Genomic DNA, 27419 nt, shown 5'->3' with positions numbered 1-27419 from the left:
ACGCCGTTGCATTGAGACGAAGCCAAGAAGCTCTGCAAGCGCACAATGAGGAACTGCTGGATCTGTCTGTCGGCCGTTGACAAATGAACGCTTCACATGTCTCGCCTTCCACTTCCTTTTGATCACTCTGTGCTGCTAAGATCACGCTGTTAGCACATGCTAATGCGGGTCAAAACATCGCAGTTCGAACGATTTCCCATAAAACCTACTAAAAGCATGTGTTAACGTCACAGTGAATAAAAATGCATGAGGTATTTGAGTTTGGACCATTTTCTATAATCATTCAAATACCTCATGATTTTGTTTTTACAACGTTTTTTTTCAAGCTAATTCTTCTTCTTTAGAATACATGCATATATCTTCAACGGTAAACACGAACTCAGTCATCAGAAGAGGAAAAGCCTTTTGCTTTCTGCCTTCCTGTGTCGATAGGGGTCAGAGGTAATGAGAGGACCTTGGATATGGGGACTTCAAGGGTTTATTGTTTTGCTGTCGCCTGTAAGACGTGGCCAACTCAACACAACTAAGTGAAGTACGGCGTTCTCTAATGTATTCACTACATATCAAAGTGCTTGCATGTTCAACAACGACCCAACAAAACTCACATTCAACTTCAACTGGCTCTTTGTTTTGTTTACACTGATAAAATTAAAAATTGTCATGCTCATGCGTACTACTAATCATTCTTAATAATTACAACAGAAAATAAAAATGATTAAAGGCACAGTTATGTGTTTGAAAAGTTCACATTTTGATTCCATGGAATCATTTGAACAGTTTGGAAACTGTTAGTAGACACAAACTAAAACGGAAGACACTGTTTACATTCTACAAACTTCATAATATAATCCATCTGGACATTTTCAAACATTATAAATCTACTATTCTTTGACATTATCCATTTGAAGCACTTTTTAAAATGTGAAATCTCAACACACCACTGGTATCATTCAGTCTTCGTCCTTTTTTAATCGACCATTGATTTCAAATCAGGTAGGTCTCTCAGTTTGTAGTCAAGCAGCATTTGCCCATAGGCTTTTCCCTGAAAAATAACACATTTTTAGTAACACTAAAAACACCATGTTACGCTATGTGGTATTTTTTCTTACTGACCCCAAATTTTGTATCATGACATGTTTGGAATGACACAAGGGTGAGAAAACATTTTCGAGCCATTTTTTAAGGTTGTAAATAGCTAGATCAAGTAATCTCATACCAAATGTGAACTGCTTTCTTCTTTAAAAATACCTTTTCTCCCCAGAATTTCTTTATTGTTTTGTTTTTTTGTGCTAACCTTTTCTATGAAACTTCAAAAAGACTCACACTGGTTGAAGTCACTGTGCCTGTGTCCATTTTGCGAGTTTGTTTGAATGAATGTGTGTTACCTGAGGGTCGCTGCGCAGAGACGCCACCCCTCCCCCTCCAAGTGAGTTTGGAAGAATGAAGTTCAGACCGTGAATGCCAGGCAGTTCGTACCTGGAAGTCACCACAAACATGTGAAATACATTATTTTAATTGAGATCACCTCCCGGTTTTCACACATCTGTGCATTAGCTCACACCACACTCTCATACAGACAGGCATCTAGACATGTCAGTCCTCAGCATGAGGTGGTCCTCATTAGCGGCACCAAAGGCGTTTTCCCCAACCCATAAAACAAGAGGCTTGCATGCATGCACCCTCTCTCACACACACAGGTCTTTAAAAGGCTGTGCAGGCTGCAGATGTTGAGAAGCTCAGTATAAAGGTGTTACAATGTTTATGTTGTGTGACTTTAACTTCCTTTCAGCTTCAGACATCAACTGGCAATGATTTCCTTAAAAACAGACTACTAACAAATTATTATATTGTGTTTTTTGTGTCTATTGTGCTTTTTACCTCATTAAACCATAACCTTTTGATGTCTTTCACCACTGAAGGCACATCTGCTAGCACATTTTTGGAATTCTTCTTACCGTATGACGGAAGGTTCATCAGTCTGATCCTTTCTGATCAAATGTTGGAAATACTGCTCCACAACTTCAGCAGTTAACAACTTTTTCAGGTAGGGAAAATACAGTGGGTGTCTTGCAATAACCCCTAAACACAGATGTTATACATAAAGATTTTTTGATATATGGAATAGACATGTGAAACATCTACCCTAAATATTTGATTTAAACCATTAATCTGAATGATATTACCATATTCATGTAACTTTAAAAAAAAAAAAAACATGACGGTGGCTTTTAAGTTTAGTCGTTTTATGTTCCCAATACAACTCGCACATGCAAAAAGTCATAGATTACCAGAATTTCTCTACATTTGCATATGCATTTATTTATTTATAATAATGTACAGACAGATAGATAGATAGATAGATAGATAGATAGATAGATAGATAGATAGATAGATAGATAGATAGATAGATAGATAGATAGAGTTTGACATGTTATTTCGACGTGAGAAAAGCTAACAAATTATGTAAAAAAAAATTTTTTTTAAAAACCCAGACTCATAGATAGATGGATAGAGTTTGACATGTTATTTCGACATGAGAAAAGCTAACAAATTATGTAAAAAAAAAATTTTTTTAAAAACCCAGACTCATAGATAGATGGATAGAGTTTGACATGTTATTTCGACATGAGAAAAGCTAACAAATTATGTAAAAAAAAAATTTTTTTAAAAACCCAGACTCATAGATAGATGGATAGAGTTTGACATGTTATTTCGACATGAGAAAAGCTAACAAATTATGTAAAAAAAAATTTTTTTTAAAAACCGAGACTCACAGTCTACTATGAATGACACATAACCACCCGTCACATCGAAGATGAAGTTAAAACAAGGGCAAGTTGCCACATCACAAGAGAGTGTTGCCTTTTGGGCTGCAGACAGTGGGCTGTGATTTGTGGTTTGTGGTCAGAGAACATGGCCTGACCCAGCATTTTCCCAGCATTTATAGCCAGAATGGCTTTTTTGGTGTGACACTGACATGCAATAAGCAAATTGTCTCATCGTGAAAATATTATTCACTGCGTGTGAAAGCACATGGAGAAACACTTACCAATGTTTGCGGAGTCCCCTTTGTCTCCACTGCGCGTGTATGCGAACTCCTCCAGTCTGAAAGTATGTGGCCCAGAGGGCAGATCTGAAAGAGAGACAATTTTGTTCTCAGTGTAATTAAATTCAGCAGTTGGCAGGTTGAACTAACAGCGAGCATCTGAGCCCATTTTGCTCCAAGTCAGCAAACATATTGCTTGATCTGATTGATTATTTAAATAGGAATGAGCCGATAAAAATTGCCATTTACACTATTGTTCAAATTCTTGTGGTCAGTAAGATTTTTTTGTTGTTGAAGAAATTTGTACTTTTATACAGCAAAGATGTATTAGAACGATTAAAAAAAAGACATTTCTAATGCTACAAAAGATTTTTGTTTCAAATAAATGCTGTTCTTGTAAAATTTCTGTTCATCAAAGAATTCTGAGAAAATGTATCACAGTTTCCCAAAAACATATTAAGCAGCACAGCTGTTTTCAACATTGATCATTTCAAGAACTGTTTCTTGAGCAGCAAATCAGCATATTAGAATGATTTCTGAAGGATCATGGGACACTGAAGACTGAAGGAATGATGCTGAAAATATTAGTTTCGGCATCACAAGAATAAATTATATTTTAATATATATTAAAATAGAAAACAGATATTTTAAATTGTAATAATATTTCACAATATTGCTGTTTTTTTTTTTTTTTACTTTACTGTATTTCTGACCAAATAAATGCAGCCTTGGTGAGGATAAGAGACTTCGTACAGAAAATCGTAGACCTCACATTCTTTAAAGGTAGTGTATGTTTTACTGTAGAAAATGTAACAGGCCACTATTATGCTGGTGTGTTTTGGGTTGTTGCCAGGGTGTTGCAATGTGGTTCTTAGGATGTTATGAGTGGTTGCTTATTGCCCAAGTCGAGTCTCTATGTTCACAAATACGTTTTTTTTAATTTTTTTTTGTGTGTCATAATTTTCTCCCCTTCATGAAGTTTCAAATCTGTATGACTTACTCTCTTCTGAAAAGGAGATGTTTAAAGCAGAATGCCCAAGATGCACAATATTTTCTATGAATAACAACCAAAAAATCAGTCTGTTTTTCATTCAAAGCTAGTTTAAGCTTTGAGAAGACAGTATACAACTGCATTCATGATGCTTTTGGTACTTTTCAGAGCTTTTGGTGTTATGCACCTTTATTGCATTGAGAAGAGCAGCATGAACATTCTTCAAAACATTTATGTTCCATAGAAGAAATAAATACAGATTTTATTTTCGAGTGAACTATCAATAGTAATAGTGATGGTTGGTTCTTTTGGAGTTCAACACAGCTCTTTGGCGGTTATCATTGGCTACATCCCCATTAATCAGTTTTTCTGTCTCGGAAAAATGCCCTTGGGCTGAGGTAACGTTAGAAGCCTCTCTTACAATCAGCCCTCTGTGATGCTCTAATCACCGTGGCTCCAGGTTCGTCTGTCTGTCCATGTAAGTTGGAAAGAGAGCGAAACAAAAAGAAAAGAAAAAAAAGCACATTCTATCGCTTTATTTTGTGTTCATTTGTATTTAAGACCTTCAGTGTTTGTGTGCATGGCCCTTGCATATTTGTGAATGAATGCGAGTGTGTGCGAAACAGTCTGCGCTTGCGTGTTTAAACACTAGCTCCAATGAAAGGGTGTTTCCGATTATTTGAAGGGTTTAGCTGCTTGTTTAGGGCAACTAAGAAGTGGCAAATAGATAAAGAGACTCATGCAAACACTGCCAGAACACTACAAAGGCTGTGCCTTTCAGAGAGACTAAAGCAAAGAACTCTGGGAAAACAAGCAGCAATGGATTCCGGTGCAAGGGATCTTATAAAACCTTCTCTTGGTAGAACAACCAAATTGGCCCTTAAAACCAGGCTTAAGCCCATTTCTTTCAGTTGAGTTTGTTGCTCAAACATTCCATCCACTTCCACCTTGAAGTAGGCCATATCAAACACTGCATGCTAACCTCCATGTGAAAAGAAACTGTTTTGATACACGAGAGTCTGTCATTAATAAGGATTAGTCACAATGTGCTGATTTGGGAAGAATTTTGGAGAAAAAAAACCTTTGTGCTGAAAAGTGTACAAGGCATGTTATCTGAAAAAAAAAAGATGCAGAGAATAACTTGTCAATGAAAGGAAAGAAATATCATATTATCCTTATCATATTCAGACTTATTTTGAACAAATTACTACTGAACTAAGATAGTATAGAAGCTTCACTGTTTCTGCAAAGTAAATGAATGTGTTTACAAGGAGACGGTTTGATTATTTATTGCCGTTAAATGAAACGTTATGCATATTTAATTTAAAGCGTATTGTATGAATTTTAGACATGGTGTGGAGCTTGAATGAATGAATGAATGAGGCATTTGTATAGTTTTCATGTAAGCGTGACAGTCGGGGTTACAACCTTCTTTCATTTTATGGAAAATAGCATTTTTCTAAATAACTCCTTTTTCAACGTTAAGGTGAAAAGATGGTGTAGACTACAGTTCAAAAGTTTGGAGTCCGTATGATTTATTTAATGCTTTTGATAGAAGTCTCACCAATTATTTGTAAAAAAAAAAAAAAAAAAAAAAAAAACGTAAAACAGCCATGTTGTGAAATAGTATTGCAATTTAAAATAACTGTTCTCTATTTGAATATATTTTAAAATGTAAATTATTACCACTCCTCTAGTCTTCAGTGTTACGCGATCCTTCGGAAATCAATATAATATTGTAATCAATATGTTTATTATCAAAGAAAACAGTTGTGCTGCTTAATATTTTTGTAGTAACTGTGATACATTTTTTGGGAATCTTTGATGAATAGTCAATAGTCAGAAATTCAAAAGAGCAGCATTTATCTGAAATATATTTTTTGTAACATTATAAATGTCTTTACTGTCACGTTTGATCAATTTATAAATAAAAGTACTGACCCTAAACTTTTAAAGTAGTAAGTTTCAGGTAGTGTAAGATTCATATTTGTGTGAACTATTCACTTTACATTTTGTATCCCACATCCAATCAGCAGGGTACCTGTGGGTTTGCCTCTGTATTCCTCTAAGGGGAGGGAGGGGTCGTATCTTTCTGCTAATGAAGGGTCTGATACCACCTCTCTGTGTGTCTCCACAAGCTCCCCATTCACATGAATGTGCACCTGAAATCAACAATAAAGAGTCATTCATTCACACAATCATCCATATGTATATTTTAAATGATCTATTTGCATATTCTGTCCAATCCATATAGAATTACCTTTTAATTTAATGCACATTTTGATTTTGTTGTATCAGTTCCCTTATAAAAAAACATACAGTGATGATGGTATCAGATAATTGAATTCAGCATGAATTCAGGTTAATCGGGACACTTTTTTCCATTCATCTCAATAAGAAATGTGAGCCAGTTTGCCTGAATTCACCTCATACTATGGTACTGTATTACCATATTCATAAAACATGGTATTTGAATGATTCTCCAAAAGAATGAAATATATAGAATAAAATAGTACATACAGTATAAAAAAAATTATAATACCTCCGAATCTGCTTTGGGATGCAGGAAAAAGAAAGGTTTCAGAACTGGTGATCTAGAAAGAGAAATAAGACATATACAACATTTTTCATGGTAAACTTTTATCCAAAGTTATAAACAGTTTTTAAAAGTACTTAAAGAACTACTAACACTCACATTCTTGGTCGCCCTCCCACAATAGCTGTGAGTCCTGGAGCTGTAGAGGGGAGAGAGAAAGAAATAAGATACTGACCTAAGATGTTTAAATGTTTCTTCAGCCTTAAATGAACAGTGAGCTTAACCGCAGTGTTTTGGAAACAGAGTAGGATAAGATTGAGTTGAGGTTTTAACTCACCCATGCCTGTTCCCGCTGGTGCCACCTCTCTGGAGAAAAACTCTAGCGCTTTCTTCTGCTTGTGATGGACGGCCATCCAAACCACAGCCTCACGAAGACCCTGCGCAATAAAGAACAGCCTTCAAAAACTGAAGGTTATTTGTTCTAATTGTAAACGGACTGTGATGTTAAACACAATTTTGAATGGAAAACAGAAACAGACAGCCTACTTTATTGACCGCATGTGGTCCATATGTGTCCTCAGCGCCCAGAACTTGAATGTTGACTTCAGCATAGTCCTCCAAACCCAGCTGTCTGAAAATTCGCTGGGTCCTAAAGATGATGTTTCAGCATAAAGTGCTACAGTCTCAGAAAAAAAGGTTCAATAAGGTTCTACTGTATATAAAACCCTAGGGTTCTTGACTCAATTTTAAGAGTCCTTTACATCAAAAAGGTTCTATATAAGAAGAAATGTCTTAAATTATTGCATAATACTTTGATGTTTAAAGGGTTATTTCGATTCGTTCTAGTGGTAAAGTATATTTACAAGCTGTTTAATTCATAACATTTAGTTAAAGTGCTATTTTAAAGGTTTGTTTTGAAGGTCTCCTACAATAGGCTTACATGAATTCAAGGTCAAAAAACACTTTATTTTTCTCATAATATACATTGCACATCACTGTAATGATGCTGGAGAAAGCAGGCGGAAGCGAGGATCTATTTGCAGGATTTAATAGAGAAACACATAGTACATATAATAAAGAACACGAAGGACAAAAGAAACAAAACCACGAGCAGGACCGAACTAGAAGCACCCATACATGTACAACAACTGACAAAGTAACAAGTGAAACACAAGGGCTATAAATACACAGGGACCAGCAAGCTAAACAAGATAACAAGGGGGTGTGGCTAATGAGAAACACCTGGGGATACTAATAAACTAGAAAAACTACAAAGGACTACAAAACTCAGCACAAGACAGGAAATGACAAAAGAACACACAAAACAAGTGGAACACAAGACAAGAATCATGACAGAGCCCCCCCTTTAAGGAGTGGATTCCAGACACTCCACAAAAAATAAATAAATGTCAAGGAGGGTGGTGGAGCAGAGGCGGAATGGGGGAGGGATGGAGGGCCAGGTCCGTGGAATGGCAGAGGGCCTGGAGACTGTGGCAAGATGGGAGGCCAGGGCAGAGCAGGCAGTGCAGGCGCCCAGGGCAGAGCAGGCGACCAGGGCGGAGCAGGCAGTGCAGGCGACCAGGGCGGAGACGAACCTTCAGGCGGCCAGGGCTGAGACGAACCTTCGGGCGGCCAGGGCGGAGACGAACCTTCGGGCGGCCACGGCGGAGACGAACCTTCGGGCGGCCACGGCGGAGACGAACCTTCGAGCGGCCACGGCGGAGACGAACCTTCGGGCGGCCACGGCGGAGACGAACCTTCGGGCGGCCACGGCGGAGACGAACCTTCGGGCGGCCACGGCGGAGACAAACCTTCGGGCGGCCACGGCGGAGACGAACCTTCGGGTGGCCACGGCGGAGACGAACCTTCGGGCGGCCACGGCGGAGACGAACCTTCGGGCGGCCAGGGCGGTGAGGACCCTTCGGGCGGCCACGGCGGTGAGGACCCTTCGGGCGGCCAGGGCGGTGAGGACCCTTCAGGTGGCCATGGCGGTGAAGACCCTTCAGGTGGCCATGGCGGTGAAGACCCTTCGGGTGGCCATGGCGGAGCCCTTTGGCCCCCCCCCAAAAAATACTTGGGGAAAGTCCCGGGCTCTGAGCTGGATGGGACCAGCGGTGAAGAGGGCTTTGAGCGGTGCGAGACAATCGGCGAAGAGGGCTCTGAACTGGGCGGAACCAGCGGCGAAGAAGGCTCTGAGCTGGGCAGGACCAGCGGCGAAGAAGGCTCTGAGCTGGGCAGGACCAGCGGCGAAGAAGGCTCTGAACTGGGCAGGACCAGCGGCGAAGAAGGCTCTGAGCTGGGCAGGACCAGCGGCGAAGAAGGCTCTGAGCTGGGCAGGACCAGCGGCGAAGAAGGCTCTGAGCTGGGCAGGACCAGCGGCGAAGAAGGCTCTGAGCTGGGCAGGACCAGCGGCGAAGAGGGCTTTGAGCTGGGCAGGACCAGCGGCGAAGAGGGCTTTGAGCTGGGCAGGACCAGCGGCGAAGAGGGCTTTGAGCTGGGCAGGACCAGCGGCGAAGAGGGCTTTGAGCTGGGCAGGACCAGCGGCGAAGAGGGCTTTGAGCTGGGCAGGACCAGCGGCGAAGGAGACTCTGAGCTGGGCAGGACCAGCGGCGAAGGAGACTCTGAGCTGGGCAGGACCAGCGGCGAAGGAGACTCTGAACTGGGCAGGACCAGCGGCGAAGGAGACTCTGAACTGGGCAGGACCAGCGGCGAAGGAGACTCTGGGCTGGCGTGAAGTGCAGGCTCGGCTAGACTACCGATAGACTCTGGATCGGCAGAAGTGACGTGAGCAGTCTCTAGATTAGCAGAAGCGACATGAACAATCTCTGGATCAGCAGAAGCGACGTGAACAGTCTCTAGATCAGCAGAAGCGACGTGAACAGTCTCTGGATCAGCAGAAGCGACGTGAACAGTCTCTGGATCAGCAGAAGCGACGTGAACGGTCTCTGGATCAGCAGAAGCGACGTGAACGGTCTCTGGATCAGCAGAAGCGACGTGAACGGTCTCTGGATCAGCAGAAGCGACGTGAACGGTCTCTGGATCAGCAGAAGCGACGTGAACGGTCTCTGGATCAGCAGAAGCGACGTGAACAGTCTCTGGATCAGCAGAAGCGACGTGAACAGTCTCTGGATCAGCAGAAGCGACAAGAACAGTCTCTGGATCAGCAGAAGCGACGTGAACAGTCTTTAGATCAGCAGAAGCGACGTGAACAGTCTCTGGATCGGCAGAAGCGACGTGAACAGTCTCTGGATCAGCAGAAGCGACGTGAACAGTCTCTGGATCAGCAGAAGCGACGTGAACAGTCTCTGGATCAGCAGAAGCGACGTGAACGGTCTCTGGATCAGCAGAAGCGACGTGACGTGCAGGCTTGGCTGGTATGGCATGATGTGCAGGCTCGGCTGGACTGGCGTGAAGTGCAGGCTCGGCTGGACTGGCGTGAAGTTTCTCCACCTCCCCTACAGTGAAGGGGGAACCACAAAACTGCAGGACAAAGTCAATGTACTGTACCAGGGTCCAGCTGGGGTCTTCCTCTGGTAAATTTAAGCTAATGTCCTGTTCTAGTCCACTCCAGAAACAGTCCTTCAGCCTAGCCTCGTTCCCAGGAACGAGATGACTATAAAAAAGGAACTCCTCCACATAACTTTCGATGCTGCGATCATCTTGAAAAATAGAACAAATTTTGCTCAGTGGGTCCCAGCTAGTACTTGCTAGATCCATAGTCGGTCAGTTGTTCTGTAATGATGCTGGAGAAAGCAGGCGGAAGCGAGGATCTATTTGCAGGATTTAATAGAGAAACACATAGTACATATAATAAAGAACACGAAGGACAAAAGAAACAAAACCACGAGCAGGACAGAACTAGAAGCACCCATACATGTACAACAACTGACAAAGTAACAAGTGAAACACAAGGGCTATAAATACACAGGGACCAGCAAGCTAAACAAGATAACAAGGGGGTGTGGCTAATGAGAAACACCTGGGGATACTAATAAACTAGAAAAACTACAAAGGACTACAAAACTCAGCACAAGACAGGAAATGACAAAAGAACACACAAAACAAGTGGAACACAAGACAAGAATCATGACAATCACCTAATTTTTCAAAGAGTTTGAAAACGGTAAATTCAAAGATTCAGTCTCTCTAAACCACTCCTTTCTGAGGCTACTCTGCTCTGATTGGTCAGACGGCCCAGTCTGTTGTGATTGGTCAATCACTCACAGCGCATGACGGAAACTAAACGCCTATTATCATATTTAAATTTTAGCTCCGGAGGCTTCCTCGGCGCTTAATACTGAGTGATATGAACGATTTCTGACCAAAATTATTTTCCTTAAAACTTAATTTATAAAAGGATCCTATAATGGGAAACTACTATTTATGAAGCACCTGACAGAACTCTTTATGATTCTATATAGAACCTTTTCTTCTAAGAGTGTACAGTTTATTTTATATCATTTCATCATGCATTAAAAGCTCTAGAGGGGGGTTAATACACTTTTTAAACACTTTAAACAGTGTATTGTAACTTTTTTTAGGAAATGTAATCTTGACTGGCAAAAGGCCAATTCATGCCAAACCAATGGCAACAGACACTTTGTCTGGGTTTTGTCAGATCAGTGTGTTACCCCTGCCGGCGTATGTTGCCGTTGGTCAGCACTTGTTTTCACCAACTGAACATATTCAGTCGTCATTTGTCAATTTCTGGAATGTCTGAGACGTGACGTACTGCAGTCTGGTGATTGTCCGCATTGGTTTGCGTCTGTCGGTGCCATGTGAATTGTCCTTTAATCTAACTATTGCCAATTCCAAGCAATGAATCAAAGCAATGAATTAAATATCAAGTATTTGACGTACAAAATCACTAAAAGTAAAGCCTTAACCTTTTGATAATACTCTCTGCTGTTCTTCTGGCCTTTTCCACAGCTCTCGGACCACCAACAGGACAAACTGCAGTCGCCCTGAATCCATCCACATATGTGGCACAAACCTTGAGATGATAAAATACAAACCATAACCAATTTTTTTTTTTTTTTTAAAGCATATTTATTCATTCTTGATTATTGCCTAAAAAGTTTATTAAAACGACTGATTTCAACCAACTCGGGTGGAAAGGTTAACCCACCTTGTAGTCACCTGATGGAGGTGATCCCTTGGCACCATCTACTTTCACTGCTCCACCATCCACATCTAGAAATCAGAAGAGCAAAACAAGTCATAGTGAAATAGCATTAGCAATAAAGTAAATATAAATAATTCATATTTATTTAAAAAATAATTTAATAATGAAATAATGTGATCTTAATCTATGGCAGTTTTTGTTTTGAGTAAAAATTAAATAAATGCTCATTTAGTCTTGTGATATTTTTATGTATAGCAGCTATTGGCCACATTCATCTCTAGATATCAGCCCTTAAAAAAACCCATGTAACATATTGATCTTGATTTTTTAATGTTTCCACAAAAGATCAAATCATGCTAGTGTACATACTGTACTGTTAGCTTTCTGATTATATGGACAATGAGATTGAAGTTTAGGGGACAAATACAATATTTGTTTTGTGACAAGGAAAATAACATTTAAATGGAAGAGGTTGTAAAGGTTATAGGATATAGCTGGAACCGGCTCTTAGGTAGCCAGTCTAGACAACTGGTGTAAAATCAATGGGGCAGCGTCTCTGAGTCAGATATTTAGAGATAATAAACAACAATCTGATCACTGCGTGAGGACTTTCAACAGGAGATAAGTACTGTCACCAACCAGCTTCAGCTTGCTTATAGTTGCCTCTCCACAATATTAAAATTATTAATAATTTTTAAATACACCGTCGGTGTATGAATGAGTGAGTGAATGGGTGAATGTGAGGCTATATATAAAGCGCTTTGGTGGCCATAGGTCTGTGAAAGCGCTATATAAATGCAGTCCATTTATCATTTAAATATGCCACTACCAGAGTATCAGAAACAACCATGCATGTAAGATCCAGTAAAAGCTGAAAAAATAATGACCTGGGATCTCAGTAATGGTGACATTCGAGAAGTCACATGTCACATCAGGTAGGAGGTAATGCTGTGGGTCTCCGATCTCATACACTAATTGCTCTGCCACTGTACCAAATGAAACTAGCCCACCAGTTTTTGGAGGTTTGGACAGTATAAATGAACCATCAGCAGAACATTCTACCACAGGGAAGCCCATGTTATCCCTGCAAATCAAATGAGAATGCACATAATACTTCCAACTGTTATTATAAACAAAGAATGAGGTACGTTTTGTCAAAGGATTGATTTTTTTTTAACTGAATACAAAACATCTAAAGCGTCAAGGAGTCAAGAATATGTATACGTCATATTTCAGATCAAAATCAAAAGAATTAACAACAAATTGTATTTTACTTAAAGGTAGGGTAGGTCAGAATTGTCTAAAAAAACTTTTATTCAAATTTGTTTAAACTGTCTTTATATACCAATACATAATTAAAATGCAATAAAAAATTGAGTGACTCTAGTGTATTTAATCTTCAATAAACACAGCTCATTAATTCCATTCACTCCCACCTAAAAACGGGTGCGCGACTGCGCGCACGTGGGCAAAGCCAGTAATAGCGGCGGTAGTCATGGCAACGGAGAGTGACAGTCGCGCAAGCCAATCACTTGTTTCGTCCCGGTAGGAATTAATGAGCTGTGTTTTTTGAAGATTAAATACACTATAGTCACTCAATTTTTATACTCTCTTTTTCAAAGTACTTACATTTTAATTATGTATTGGTATATAAAGACAGTTTAAGCCAATTTGAAAAAAAGTTCTTTAGACAATTCTTACCTACCCAACCTTTAAAGAGAAGAAAGCCCTTTTCAGGACCATTAGGATTATTGGTTACACTTTATTTTAAGGTGTCCGTGTTACAGTACATTTCAGTAATGAGTAACAATATTTAACTACATGTACTTACTATAGGGTTAGGATTAGGGTGTGGTTTAGGGTTAGTTACATGTAATTATGCACAAGTTATAGTAACTACAATAGTAACTACATGTAACAAGGACATTATAAAATAAAGTGTTATCAGTTTTTTTGGCACTGTGACATTATTTTCATGACAATCATTAAGCAAAGATATGATGTCTTAATGAAATTAAGTATAAAATACTGCATCCAGGTATATATACAGTATAGTGTATGTTACAGTTATAGTCAGTTATGTTCTGTTTTGGCTATGTTTGCCTGTTTGACCTAGTTTTCAGTTTGTCTGTTTATTCATCCCATTAACCTGTTGGTTCATCAATTACCTCATTCTGTGTACTTAGGACCTGAGTTCTCCTTAGTTCTCTGTCTATCTGTCTGTCAATAATGAGAATCTAATGCAACTGAGAATAAAAAAAAACATCAAAGTGAAACATCAAAGAATCATCAAGATAAATGATAAATGAGGATTTATGGTGGAAAAAGTACTGTCATGAAAATAGTCACGATGCAATGAATTTTTCTCTTTTGATTTTGAGTTTAAATGTGCCATGAATATATCAGATTTTGAGTTGTTACCAGTCAGGAACTGTGTGCCAGTCTGTGAAAATCCCCCCTGTGGCCTGTGCACCGCACTCAATCAGATGGCCTGCAAGGCTACAACAGAAAAAAAAATTCTCATGAAATTTCATGGTAACCAAAACAGGAACAGAACTTGACTAATAACGTAAATGTGGTTAACCACACATATTCTTACACTGAAAGGTCCTTCACAACATGCAACAAAAACAAATGATTCATGTATGGCTGTTTGCCCTTATGTTCACCTCAGACCAGTGTGCGTGCGCGTGCGTGTGTGTGTGTGTGTGTGTGTGTGTGTGTGTGTGTGTGTGTGTGTGTGTGTGTGGCCAAGTAAACCCTACATTATGAGGACCAAATGTCTGCACAAAAATGTCAATACCCGAAATCCTTGTCCTTGTGGGGAATTTTTTTTGGTCCCCATAAGGAAAACAGCTTATAAATCATACTAAGTAATGTTTCTTAAAAATGTAAAAATGCAGAAAGTTTTGTGTGATGGGTGGGTTTAGGGGTAGGGTTAGTGTAAGGGGGTATAATATACAGTTTGTACAGTATAAAAATCATTATATCTATGGAAAGTCCCCATTAAACATGAAAACACAATGTGTGTGTGTGTGTGTGTGTGGCCAAGTAAACCCTACATTATGAGGACCAAATGTCTGCACAAAAATGTCAATACCCGAAATCCTTGTCCTTGTGGGGAATTTTTTTGGTCCCCATAAGGAAAACAGCTTATAAATCATACTAAGTAATGTTTCTTAAAAATGTAAAAATGCAGAAAGTTTTGTGTGATGGGTGGGTTTAGGGGTAGGGTTAGTGTAAGGGGATAGAATATACAGTTTGTACAGTATAAAAATCATTATATCTATGGAAAGTCCCCATTAAACATGAAAACACAATGTGTGTGTGTGTGTGTGTGTGTGTGTGTGTGTGTGTGTGTGTGTGTGTGTGTGTGTGTGTGTGTATATGTGTTTCAAGAGCTCACAGATTTAACAGTACCTTCCAGCAGCCAACAGGTCATAGTTATTAGAGTCCCACGCAAACTGTTAAAAGACAAATGTTATAATAATTTTTATGTAAATAATTTGTACATTTATTTAAGAGAGACCTATTTCAAAAACATCTTGAATTGTATATATATATGAGTATATATACTACTTACAGTATTTTGAAATAAATTACAATGAAAATCTAATGCAACTAAGAATGAAAAAACATAAAAATTAAACATCAAAGACTGTAATAAGAATTTGTAGAGACAACATGCTATATAAATTATGTATACACTTATTTATAAGAGACTTATTTTAAAAACATTTAAAAAATATTTACAAGATTTTTAATTATATATTTTTTTAAAAGTTAAATAAAGTCAAGGAATCTTTAGGTTTATCTTAAAAATTCAAATGCTAGACTGAGAAGAGCTTTTTGTGAATGAAAAATACTGCCAAATATGTAGAACTACTGTTAAAAGCACCACAACAATAACAGCTTAACAAGAAAACTCGAAATTTGAATATGAATTTCTTTTTGATTTTGAAATTCTGGACCTCTCCCTGTAGAAGCTAAAGTAAACTTAGTTCCCTTTTGTGGTCACTACGAGTTACGTCATGACGACGAATGGGGTTTCGCTTAGAAAGCCTCTCACCTTTGAGTATACAAAACGAGCCAATGGCAAGAAAATGCCATGGGTCTGGGGAATTTGCATAGCGTAAGTCCCCCCCACCTCGTGGGTATATAAGGAAGAATGCTGGCAACATGCAGTTATGTTTTCGCTTCGGAGCAAAGAGTTTTCTTCACTCCTACAAGCCATTCTGAATTATCTTCACTCTACGAGACGAGCGGCTCTCCAATGTGTTGGTGCAACGCCACGTTCCAGCGAGATCATATTGCCTGCTGCTGATCTGTGCAAGTGTGTGTGCTTCTCCTTGGGTGCTTCAGCACTCTGCTGAACTTTTTCCTCTCTCTAAAAGAGCTGCACGTGGCACATCTTTTTCAAGACGGCTCGCCCGTGTGTTTTCTGGATGTGGGTGCATGATCAATCTGCCCAACGCTCACAAGCGCTGTTTGGCGTGTTGGGCTTAATCACGCTCGGCAGCGCTCGTGGATGAGTCATGTTTTCATTGCGGGAACATGACCATCGCGATGTTTAGATCTCAATGATCTCCGTGTGGGTAGAGTCCCCTCTGCCACACCCCAATCTATCTCTTCCTCGAGAGGGGATACTTTGGCTGGTGGCCAGGGTGATCTGAGGGTTACGGTGTGGCACAACCAACAAGTCATTCCTCGGGCCACGTCTCCCTCCTTATCGCAAACCTTGGAGCCTCCCACGAGGGTACGTCTGTGGTTCGCATGACCCTGCTGGTACAGTTCTTTGTGAGCTTGGCTAGAGCTTCCCAACCTGTCCCACTGGGTCGCGAGAACCATCAGGCTCGGCTATCGGATTCAGTTTGCACGGTCTCCTCCCCGTTTCCGGGGAGTCCGCTACAACATGGTCGGTTGCAATGCCCCTGTCATGTGTACAGAGGTCGCCACCCTACTGGCGAAGGGTGCGATCGAGACTGTCCCGCCAGCCAAAATGAAGTCCGGCTTCTACAGCCCCTACTTCATTGTACCCACGAAAACTGGTGGGCTACAGCCAATCCTGGACCTGCGTGTCTTGAACCGATTCCTTGACAGGCTTTCATTCAAGATGCTCACGGCCAACGCTTTTTCAATGTGTGCGGCCACAGGAAGGGTTTGCAGCGATCAACCTGAAGGACGCCTACTTTCATGCCTCCATTCTTCCTCAACACAGACCATTTCTATTGTTTGCTTTTGAGGGGCGGGCATATCAGTACGCGGTTCTCCCATTCGGGCTAGCCCTGTCTCCTCGCGTCTTCGCGAAAGTTGTCGAGACAGCCCTTGTGCCGCTACGGCAACACGGGGTTCGCATCCTGAACTATCTTGACGACTGGCTGATCCAAGCTTTGCGAACACAGGGACCTAGTGCTCTGGCACCTAGCCCGTCTGGGCCTTCAGCTCATACAATACCGCGACAGTAGCGTACATCAACCGACAAGGTGCTCTATGCTCCCGCCGTATGTTGCAACTCCCCATCACAAGTCAGAAGCATCTGAGGTCGCTTCGAGCCATTTATATCCCGGGAGACCTGAATCGTGCAGCCAACGAGCTCTCACAGTTTCAGTCTCTTCCTGGAGAATGGAGACTCCATTCCCAGTTGGTTCAGCTGATTTGGGAACATTTCGGCGACGCACAGGTAGATTTGTTTGCCTCCCACGCTACTCCCTGACCGAGGGCACACTCGGCATGGACGCACTGGCGCCCAGCTGGCCGCTGGGCCTCTGCAAGTATGCGTTTCCCCCAGTGAGCCTTCTTGCACGGAGCAGGTAATTTTGGTTGCGCCTCATTGGCCCACTCGGACCTGGTTCTCTGAATTGGTACTCCTCGCGACAGCACCTCACTGGCCAATCCCTCTGAGGAAGGACCTCCTTTCTCAGAGACGGGGCACCCTATGGCACCCTCGTCCCGATCTGTGGATCCTCCACGTGTGGCTCCTGGACGGGACGAGGCAGGTTGAGTACCCTACCACCACCTACCATCACTTCCGCTAGAGCATCGTCCACGAGACATGCCTAGGCGTTGAAGTGGAACCTCTTCGTCACCTGTTGCTCTTCTCGCTGAGAAGACCCCAGAAAATGCCCGATCAGTGTTGTGCTTTCCTTCCTGCAAGATGGGTTGGAGTGAAGGCTGTCTCCCTCCACCCTCAAAGTGTATGTTGCCGCTATCACCGCACATCACGACGCAGTCAAAGGTAAGTCCATGGGGAAGCATGACCTGGTCATCAGGTTCCTGAGAGGAGGGAGGAGACTAAATCCTCCTCGCTCTCCTCTCGTACCCTCTTGGGACCTCGCAGTGGTTCTATCCGCCCTGCAGAGTGCTCCCTTTGAGCCTTTGCAATCAGTCAAGCTTAAGTTCCTATCAGTGAAGACAGCGTTCCTGGTTGCATTGGCCTCCAAGAGGGTAGGGGACCTGCAGGCTGGGCGACACCCAACACATTCGCAAGATTCTACAATCTCAGAGTGGAGCCAGTGTCCTCTCGTGTACTCGAGGTGGCGTGATTAGACTGGGAACCCCATTCGACGTCACAACGTAACTCGTGGTGACCAAGAAAGGGAATGTCTTGGTTACGTATGTAACCCTCGTTCCCTGAGTAGGGAACGGAGACGTTATGTCTCCCTGCCACTTCCGCTGTACCGCTGGAACGCCTGAGTTCAGTCTCGGCTCCTCAGCGAGAAAACATAACTGCATGTTGCCAGCGTACTTCCTTATATACCCACGAGGTGGGGCGGACTTACGCTATGCAAATTCCACAGACCCATGGCATTTTCTTGCCATTGACTCGTTTTATATACTCAAAGGTGAGAGGCTTTCTAAGCGAAACCCCATTCATCATCACGACGTAACGTCTCCGTTCCCTACTCAGGGAACGAGGGTTACATATGTAACCGAGACGCTCTTTCTCAAAAGATACGCTGCTGGTGTGTAACTCGTTTCGGTTTTGTGCTGATGAAGAAGGTTGAAATTACCAACTCGTCGTTACTGATGAGTCTGTTACACAATGGGCCCTATCTTGCACCCAGCGCAATTGACTGTACGGCAACGCATGTATCATTCCTATTTTGCACCCGCGCAGAGCGCGCTTTTCCCTCCACAGAAGCACGTCGCTAAACTAGGGAATGAACTTGGGCTCCCTGGGCGGTTCAGCGCAAAAAAGGAGGCGTGTTCCGGCGCAAACGTTCCTTCATGCTATTTTGCAGGTTTAGAAAACAATTGCGCCACTGACCAGAAAAAAATACACTTTGATTCTCTCATCTACACAGAAGCAGCAGTTTTCATTTTTGCAAATCATACATTATTACGATAGATAGATAGATAGATAGATAGATAGATAGATAGATAGATAGATAGATAGATAGATAGATAGATAGATAGATAGATAGATAGATAGATAGACAATTTATTATAAAAGCATACATCTAGCTTACACATTTTCCCAAATTATCATACGCCTTTTTAACCGAAGTTAATTTGGGTGGGTTTCTCCATCCCCAACGTCCCTGACGAGAGCGTTGCTCTCCTTGGCTGTGAACCGCTCCTGGCGCGCGCCTGGCGAATCCGCCGTTATAATAGGAATCCGCTTTAGAACAAGCGCGCCTGCTCTTAAAGGGAATGTGAGATGACGCTCTGATTGGTTTATTTCACGTTACGCCCAAACCACACCTATGAATAATGAAGCTACTTCAGACCAACCCATTTTAGATTTGCGCCTGGCGCAAGAGTCATTTATCCCGCTGGGAAAATAGCAACAGCCCCAAGACCCGCCCACAAAGTTACTTGTGCTTTGCGCTTTGACACTTGCGTTTCAGATCGTTAAAATAGGGCCTAATGTCTGTTGCACAGGAAATCTGAAGAACGCTCCTGCATGACAAACTTACCGAATGCATCAGCGGTCCAAGAACCACAGCGCTGTCCACACACCGTCCCGTCACAACAATATCAGCCCCAAGATCCAAGCACCGTTTAATGGGGAGGGCGCTGAGAGATACAGACACAAGAAAGCTGACTCTCATATGCTCAAACCACCAGTGTGGCTCCAGGCATGAATAACAGACAGGACCAATGACACGCTGTAATTAACTTGTAGTTCTTACCCAAAATACGCATTCATGCTGTGGACGGTTTTTGGAAGTGGTTTCTTTCCCTCTGAATCAGTCATCCTGAGTTCAGTCAAAGAGTCTTTCTAGGATACACAACAAACCAAAAGATCACAGGAAAGATTTTAACACGGTCTAAAAATTCTTTAGTAAGTGTAGAGAATATAATATTATTAGTGCTATGGCTATATGGTAATAACTCATACTTAGTTTAGGAATTTGAACAAACCCATAAGAATTATTGCAATGAAATTGCGCAAGAAGAGGGGTAATGTTTTACAGGTGGTGCTTGCCAAGGGTAATACACACCTATACCCAAGTAGTGTTAAAGAATTAACTATACTCTACCGTTCGAAGGATCAGGTCTGTACGGTTTTTAATGCTTTTATGCAGTATTTATTTAATCAAATATACAGTAATATTGAGAAACATTTTTACATTTTAAAATAACAGTTTTCTATTTGAATTTACTTTAAAATGTAATTTATTCCTTTGATCAAAGCTGAATTTTATTTTTAATCACCATTACTCCAGTCTTCAGAGTCACACGCTCCTTCAGAAATCATTCTAATATGCTGATTTAATGGTCAAGAAATATTTATTATTATTATCAATGATGAAAACAGTTTTTATCTTTTTATCAGTACTTTTTATCAGGCCAATGTATCATTGCTGATTTTTTTGAATGGTAGTATAAGTATTATTCATATAAAAAAATCTAGTAAATATTCGTCAATGTGTGTTGAACAACAGATGCTAAGACACTAAATACAAAATCTCTTTAAGATGCATTGAAAACTGTATTGTTTGTTGTGATATATAATTTGGCTATCAGATATGGCTTTCATGCTGAATTATACTGACACCTAGTGATGTGGCTGTAGCATCAGGAAAAAGCTAAAGTTTTGTAGAACTGTGGGTATTTACAGTCAGCCATGACTATATCAAGTGAAAGTGTCCAATAATAGGGGGGTTACTGAGATAAAAAGAGTAGTACTTGGCTGGTCATGTGATGTCAACATGTCAGCTCCTATGAGGCGAGTAAATGCCCATGCATCGCATAAGCATAAATAAACTAAAGTTCAATTACCTTTGGCATCAGGTCATCGCCAGTAACCACAGCTACCTTCAAGTCAAGTCCCGCCTTTTGAACTACTTCCTGTAAAGCTGCTCCACAGGCAAGAGGATTGACACCTCCAGCATTACTGACCACACGAATGCCTACAGGGGGGAAAAACAGCATGACAACAAGACATTCAGTCTAAAAAGTATTTCCATAAAATATTATGAATAAGATAAATAATTTTTTCATGTTATATTATATAATAAAAGTAAATATAACACAATACAACCCATAAACATTAATTAATCTAAACAAATTTGTCTGGATAAAAGTCACATTCTTATCATAACTTAATATAACTTTACCTCTTTTGCTGATATCCATAATAAATGGGGTAAGTGAAAGGACGAAATCAGGAGCGTATCCCATATTCTTAAAGAAAAGGGAGCATTGTATCATAATTAACAAATTAAGTCAAACAATATTATTAAATATCACAGAATCACCCTTACTTTATTATCTTGCACTAACAAAGGCAGTTTTATGGGTCACATCAGGTATAAATAACTTACAGGTGCTTTAGCTTTGGCTGCTGAGAGTAGTGACATGGTGATTTCTGACAGATAATCGAACACAAGGAAGTCCAATTTCCCACCATATATGAGCTGAGGAACTGCGTGGAAGAGATTTTGTGAGATTTGATTCTTTTTACACAATTTCATCAAGACAAAATTGGCCCAAACAGTAGGCTATTTGGACACTTACGCCACACTTAATGTATGAATGAATTAAAAACAAAATATCAAACCAAGTGGCATTAATTCTAGAGAAATACTGCACTAGCATACATTTACAAGCAAAACATTTTACAAAAAGGTTTTTTTTTATAGCAAGGCTATATAGTGATAACATAAGGACGTTTAATAAAGACAAAAATATTTGGACATTTGTGGTTGTTAAACGTTATGAACACACATAAGTCCACTAAAATGACCTTGAGAACAAGTTGGAAGAAAATTTTTAGTAGCCTATCATTTGTTTTCAGCTTCCCGGTTGTTTTGATGTAATTTAATATAATGCAGTGAAAGTCAAACAACACATATTTTTGGTTAGAGGTTAGGTTAGAAAGTGTGAAAGAGTGAAAAGGCTTTGGTGACATCTAGTGGCTAGTCAAGGAAACAATTAAGTTTTTTAGTTCGCTTGTTTGGTGTATTCTTGTCAAGAACTAATATGCAGAGATGGATAAATAACTTATAACCAATGTCAAACTACATAAAGTAAAGTATTTGAATTTAAATACCTGACGTTGCAGTATCACCCCAAAACCCCGACGCGCATCCAATCCGTACAGTTCGGTGTGCTGATGAGGCGTAATGTCTGTTACTGCTTCTGTGACGTGATTCTCTTGTAAAACATCTGACAGAAGTTGCAGATTTGGTGATATTGTGTGAATATGAAACATTATTCCCGCAGAAAGACAGTGGTGAGGTTAAACAAACTCTCAATGTCAACCGATGCAAACTCCCGGATATGCGCGTGAGATTCGTCATGATCGACAAACGAGTTTCTTCTGAATTTATTTTTAATTTTTTTATGCGGACAGACGATAGCACACCAACTACAAGACTGGACTTTCAAAGTACATTCTCGTACTACACACAACCTCATCCGTGTAGGACAAAATTATGTTATCGTGGTTCCTACTATTCTAGGACAGTTTACACACACACACACACACACACACACACACACACACACACACACACACACACACACACACACACACACACACACACACACACACACACACACACACACTATATGTGCATTATATGTGCTGCTATATTACTATATTTATTACTATAGGCTACTGCTACTTTAGCAGTTGGCATTTTTTTTCTATTATGACCATATTTAAAGGTTTAATTTGCAAATACAATCTTTTTAAGGATGCATGTATATTATAGGCTACTACAAGTGCTATAGACCCTACAGAAATGGTCACCAAATTTAACAATTAAATATGCGATTTGTAATATCATTTCAGAAGCAAAATACCACTTTGCATGGTGTTATGCAATTAATAAATGTATTCAAATTAAAAATTGTTATGGATTCTTTTGGCAGATTGGATGAAAATTTGGTAGCCAAAATTGTTATCCTTTCTAAAATCATGATTAAATAACATTAAAGAACATTAAAGCTGAGCTGTCTTTCATCAACATAAGAGATGTTATCTGTAGTGCAACGAGAGTGCACATTAAAAACAACTTAAAACAAACATTAGTTGTGTAATTGAAAAGGACAGTCAAATGATCTTCACAGACACAAGTTCCCACTTTCAATGTGCAAATCATGTTTGCAAACATTCAGTGAATCATCCTGTTGAATCAGTCAGTAAGCAATGATTTATCCACAACCCTAAAATTATTATTACAATTTAAAATAACTGTTTTCTATTTTAATATCTTACAATGCAATTTATTCCTTAATTTTCAGCATCATTACATTACTACAGTCTTGAGTGTCACATGATCCTTCAGAAATCATTCTAATATTCTGATTCACTGGCCAAAAAAAAACAAAAAAAAAACTTTTCTTATTATTATAAATGATAAAAACAGTTGTGCTGCTTAATATTTTTGTTGAAACTGCAATACTTTTTTCAGCACTCTTTGATAAATATAAAGTTCAAAAGAACAGCATTTATTTGAAATAGAATTAAATAAATCTGACCTCTTAAGTCCCCAAATATATTTATTTTAAATAATATAACAATAAATTATACAATAAATATATATTCCATTAATATGTTCCTAGCCCCACGAGGAATGTATGAGTATGTCATACTGCAGTGTCAGTTCTTGTACAAGTACAAATGTTATCTTTCCCGTAAACCAGTACAAAATTGTGCAATTTGCATCTCTCTCTCTCTCTCTCTCTCTCTCTCTCTCTCTCTCTCTCTCTCTCTCTCTCTCTCTCTCTCTCTCTCTCTCTCTCTCTCTCTCTCTCTCTCTCTCTCTCCATCTCTGTTTCTGGGAGGGCAAGTTTGTCCACACACTGTTCTCTGTTCCAGATTGCGGGGGTGACGATGGTCAATAATGAGTCAACCTGTTGATCAATCAGAAGAGTTTATATGGGACGTGTGAGCAGTGAGAGTCTGTATTCTGCACAGAGAGGCCAGAGATGAAGCTCACACATTCGCTCTTCTGCCTGTTCGTGGTCGTGTCCTCTGCCCTGGTAAGTTACTTTTCTTTCATGCACTGCGTTTATTTGAACCTATTTGGATTCTTAAACACATACCACTAATAATTTATTTTATTTATGCATTGATCACAATGTATTTGCACACTTAAAGTAGTTTTCCCTCTCTGACTCTTTTTCCAGTCACAGGACACAGTCGTAAACCCTAGAGGTGCTCGTCCTATTGAACACGGTTTCAAGGCACAAGATACCTGTCAGACAAAAGAATGGCCTATGTGTACAGATGATGACTGGGTGTGTATTGTTATTTATTTATTATTTAAGTCATACATAGAGATTGAAGGTATAATCAAGCACAGAAAAGTGCAATAAGGCCCAACAAAAAGTTAGCTAAAGACCATTTCATTTCTTCAGGGAAGCAAATGTCCATCCGGCTGCCGAGTTCAAGGCCTCATGGACAAAGCAGACCATGATATCCTCAAGAAGATTGAGAGGATTCGTAGTCTCCTGGACGAGGGCCGGAAACTTTATCGCTCCGCTGATCAAGTGTCCAAAAACACTTACACTTACCTAAGAGAGCGACTGACCACTACCGCCGGTAAGGATTCGCTTAGATTCAATCTTTGATTTTTGGACATTTTTCATAATTAATGCCAAGGATAAAGTTAATTTTTGGAAGCTAAGACAATTCAAATAATGTTTTTTACTTTCACTCAGGTGGTGATAACAGGTACCAATCATTGGCTGAGCAGCTGAGACAGAGAATTACTGACATCAAGATTAAAATCGACCGTCAACTCCGGTTACTGGACGCTCTGAAGTCGCAGGTCAAAGATCAAGTTATTGTTATGCAGCGACTTGAGGTGAGCAAAATATTTCAACAAAATCTATCTATCTATCTATCTATCTATCTATCTATCTATCTATCTATCTATCTATCTATCTATCTATCTATCTATCTATCTCTACACTGATTTCTTGATATAACTTACTATTAAAGCACATTCTCCCAAAATGATCTCTTGGCGCAGGTCGACATTGACATCAAGCTACGCACATGCAAGGGCTCTTGCGCCAGCTACAGTGAGTTCACGGTGGACAGGGAGAGCTACGTGACTCTGGACAAGCAAATGGACAATCTGGACGCTATCCGCGTACAGAGTGTGGAGACTGTCAGTTCCCTGGGAATCATGAAGAGCAGGCCATTGAAGGACGTGGTGTTACCATCCATATACAAAAGCGGAACGGGTACAGCCGAGCAGAAGCAGCTCCTCTTCGGGGACGTGGGTCAGATGCAGCTTACTCTGGAGGCGGAGGGTTCCACTGCCGAATCTGCCGCAACTGTTAGCAAGTTCCCCACATCAGGTATGGGCTCAAGTTCCTCAACTGTTAGCAAGTTCCCCACATCAGGTATGGGCTCAACTTCCTCCTCTACATCCTCCTCCTCTTCCACCTCCACCGTCAAGCAGTGCACCAAGTCAGTGCGCAAAGTGATAATACACACCAAAGACGGCCCCGTGGAGAAGACTGAGGTTACGTCTAGCGGGCCCGGATGTGAAGATTTAGAAAGACTAGGAGATTCTGATTCAGAATTTATGACGGCAACCAGAGATGGGAAAGATCTGAGCCGTGGTACCACAAGAATAACCACGACTGGTGGGGATGAAAAGTCCATCACTTCTCTCACTCACGGCACCAGTGATCTAGGTGACTTCGGTGGCGACTTCTTCAAGGGGCTTGGCACTAATACCCAAAAGTTATCCTCATCTTCTTCCTCATCTACAAAAACAGTCGTGTCAGATGGAAGCAAAGGTTTCTCAAAGACCACCTTCTCTAGCGACCCATTTTTTGGGGATGACCTTGGGGCGTTTATGCGTGGTGATGTTGAAGAGGATCTGCCCGACATCCACGCACGAAGTGTGAAATCGAAGGACGAGCGCAAGGCTGGCTATGTTGGTCGAGGTACACTTGAGTGAAACTCTTAACTCAAGCAGCATACACAAGTGAACCATTAGCAAATGTAATTCTCTTGATAATACTGACAATATTAGCAAGAGTTTGTTTAGATCTTCTTGGAAGCATGTGGTGTATTGTACTAAACTATTATCCAAGTAATTACAAAAAACATGTCACATTTAATTGCACTCATCCAGAAACAATCTTGCAGAACTATATGTAAATTCCATTAGTTTCGAAATTAATGAAACAAATTTGCAATGCAGCTTTGCTCTAATCAGCAGGTGTGTAATCTTCTTTCAGATTGCGTTGAAATCCTGCAGAAGCATGTTAACGGCGGTCAGAGCGGGCTGTTCAAAATAAAGATGGCTGGGTCAGAGGAGGTAGTAGAGGTTTACTGTGACCAGGACACTGGGATGGGGGGCTGGGCTCTGGTTCAGCAGAGAGAGGATGGGTCGGTTAACTTCAATCGCACTTGGAAGGAGTATCGAAATGGTTTTGGGCAGGTAGACCAACAGGGTAAGGGCGAGGTCTGGATCGGCAACATCTTTCTACACCTTCTCACTCAGAAAGAGAGTCTTCTGAGAGTTGAGCTGCAGGACTGGCAGGGGAACGAGGCATATGCCGAGTACAGTTTTAGAGTTGGCTCGGAGGCAGAGGGGTTCCCATTGACCGTGTCCGATTACACGGGGGACGCAGGGGATGCGTTAGTGAGCGGACAGCCTAACTTCGGATCCTTCCTTTCACATGCTGGCATGAAGTTTAGCACCTTTGATAGGGACAACGATAAGTGGGAGGAGAACTGTGCGGAGATGTATGGTGGAGGGTGGTGGTACAATAACTGCCAGTCAGCCAATCTCAATGGGATTTACTATAAAGGAGGCCAATACGACCCCGGCACCAAAGTCCCTTATGAGATTGAGAACGGTGTCGTGTGGCTGCTTTTCAAACCAGCTGATTACTCTCTCAAAGTAGTGAGAATGAAGATCAGACCTGTCTGAAAAGTGAAAAAGAGGGGATTTGGGGGGAGAGGACAGCTAGCCATTGCTTTGAATGATCAGTGTCAATAACCTACTTGTCATAATGTAAAGCTGTAATGTTGCCATGTAAATTTTACACAACCATCATACCTCATGTTTCCAATAAAAATGTGTTCACTTTAAGTTTTGGACTGTGTGTGTGTGTGTGTGTTTTATTTTATTTCAAAATATCTGCTTTTAGAATATTTTTCTGGAAATAGACACCTTACAGCTAAGTCATAACCACAAAACATACAATCTGCTTACATAATCTTGGTTTCTTTAATAAATTCAATAAATAAAGCTTATTTTAGTATGTCTCAGCAAAACATTTTCAAAAA

General features: G+C 40.8%; 2 protein-coding genes across 2 annotated transcripts; one reads left to right on the top strand and one right to left on the bottom strand.

Annotated features, from left to right (window-relative positions):
• Positions 1 to 461: 461 nt before the first annotated feature.
• LOC308688107 (uncharacterized protein) lies at positions 462 to 22671 on the bottom strand. The gene is made up of 20 exons (XM_081360995.1): positions 22200 to 22671; positions 21472 to 21572; positions 21265 to 21331; positions 20927 to 21057; positions 19834 to 19922; positions 19618 to 19717; positions 15119 to 15162; positions 14120 to 14197; positions 12586 to 12782; positions 11702 to 11766; positions 11460 to 11566; positions 7120 to 7222; positions 6911 to 7010; positions 6733 to 6772; positions 6580 to 6631; positions 6079 to 6199; positions 3050 to 3133; positions 1956 to 2079; positions 1386 to 1476; positions 462 to 1042 (listed from the first exon to the last, which is right to left on the bottom strand). Exons 1-20 carry the CDS (start codon positions 22447 to 22449, stop codon positions 968 to 970), a joined length of 2019 nt encoding a protein of 672 aa, XP_081217121.1. The 5' UTR covers positions 22450 to 22671; the 3' UTR covers positions 462 to 967.
• On the top strand, positions 21487 to 27229 carry fga (fibrinogen alpha chain). Its single transcript, XM_081360994.1, has 7 exons — positions 21487 to 21590; positions 23976 to 24139; positions 24287 to 24397; positions 24518 to 24701; positions 24821 to 24966; positions 25135 to 26065; positions 26363 to 27229. The coding sequence occupies exons 2-7, from the start codon at positions 24086 to 24088 to the stop codon at positions 27058 to 27060; spliced, it is 2124 nt and encodes a 707-aa protein (XP_081217120.1). The 5' UTR covers positions 21487 to 21590; positions 23976 to 24085; the 3' UTR covers positions 27061 to 27229.
• Positions 27230 to 27419: the final 190 nt, after the last annotated feature.

The sequence above is a fragment of the Scardinius erythrophthalmus genome, assembly GCF_964197995.2.
Source record: "Scardinius erythrophthalmus genome assembly, chromosome: 3".
Classification (NCBI taxonomy): Eukaryota; Metazoa; Chordata; class Actinopteri; order Cypriniformes; family Leuciscidae; genus Scardinius; species Scardinius erythrophthalmus.
This window is presented reverse-complemented; position numbering and strand designations above follow the sequence as displayed.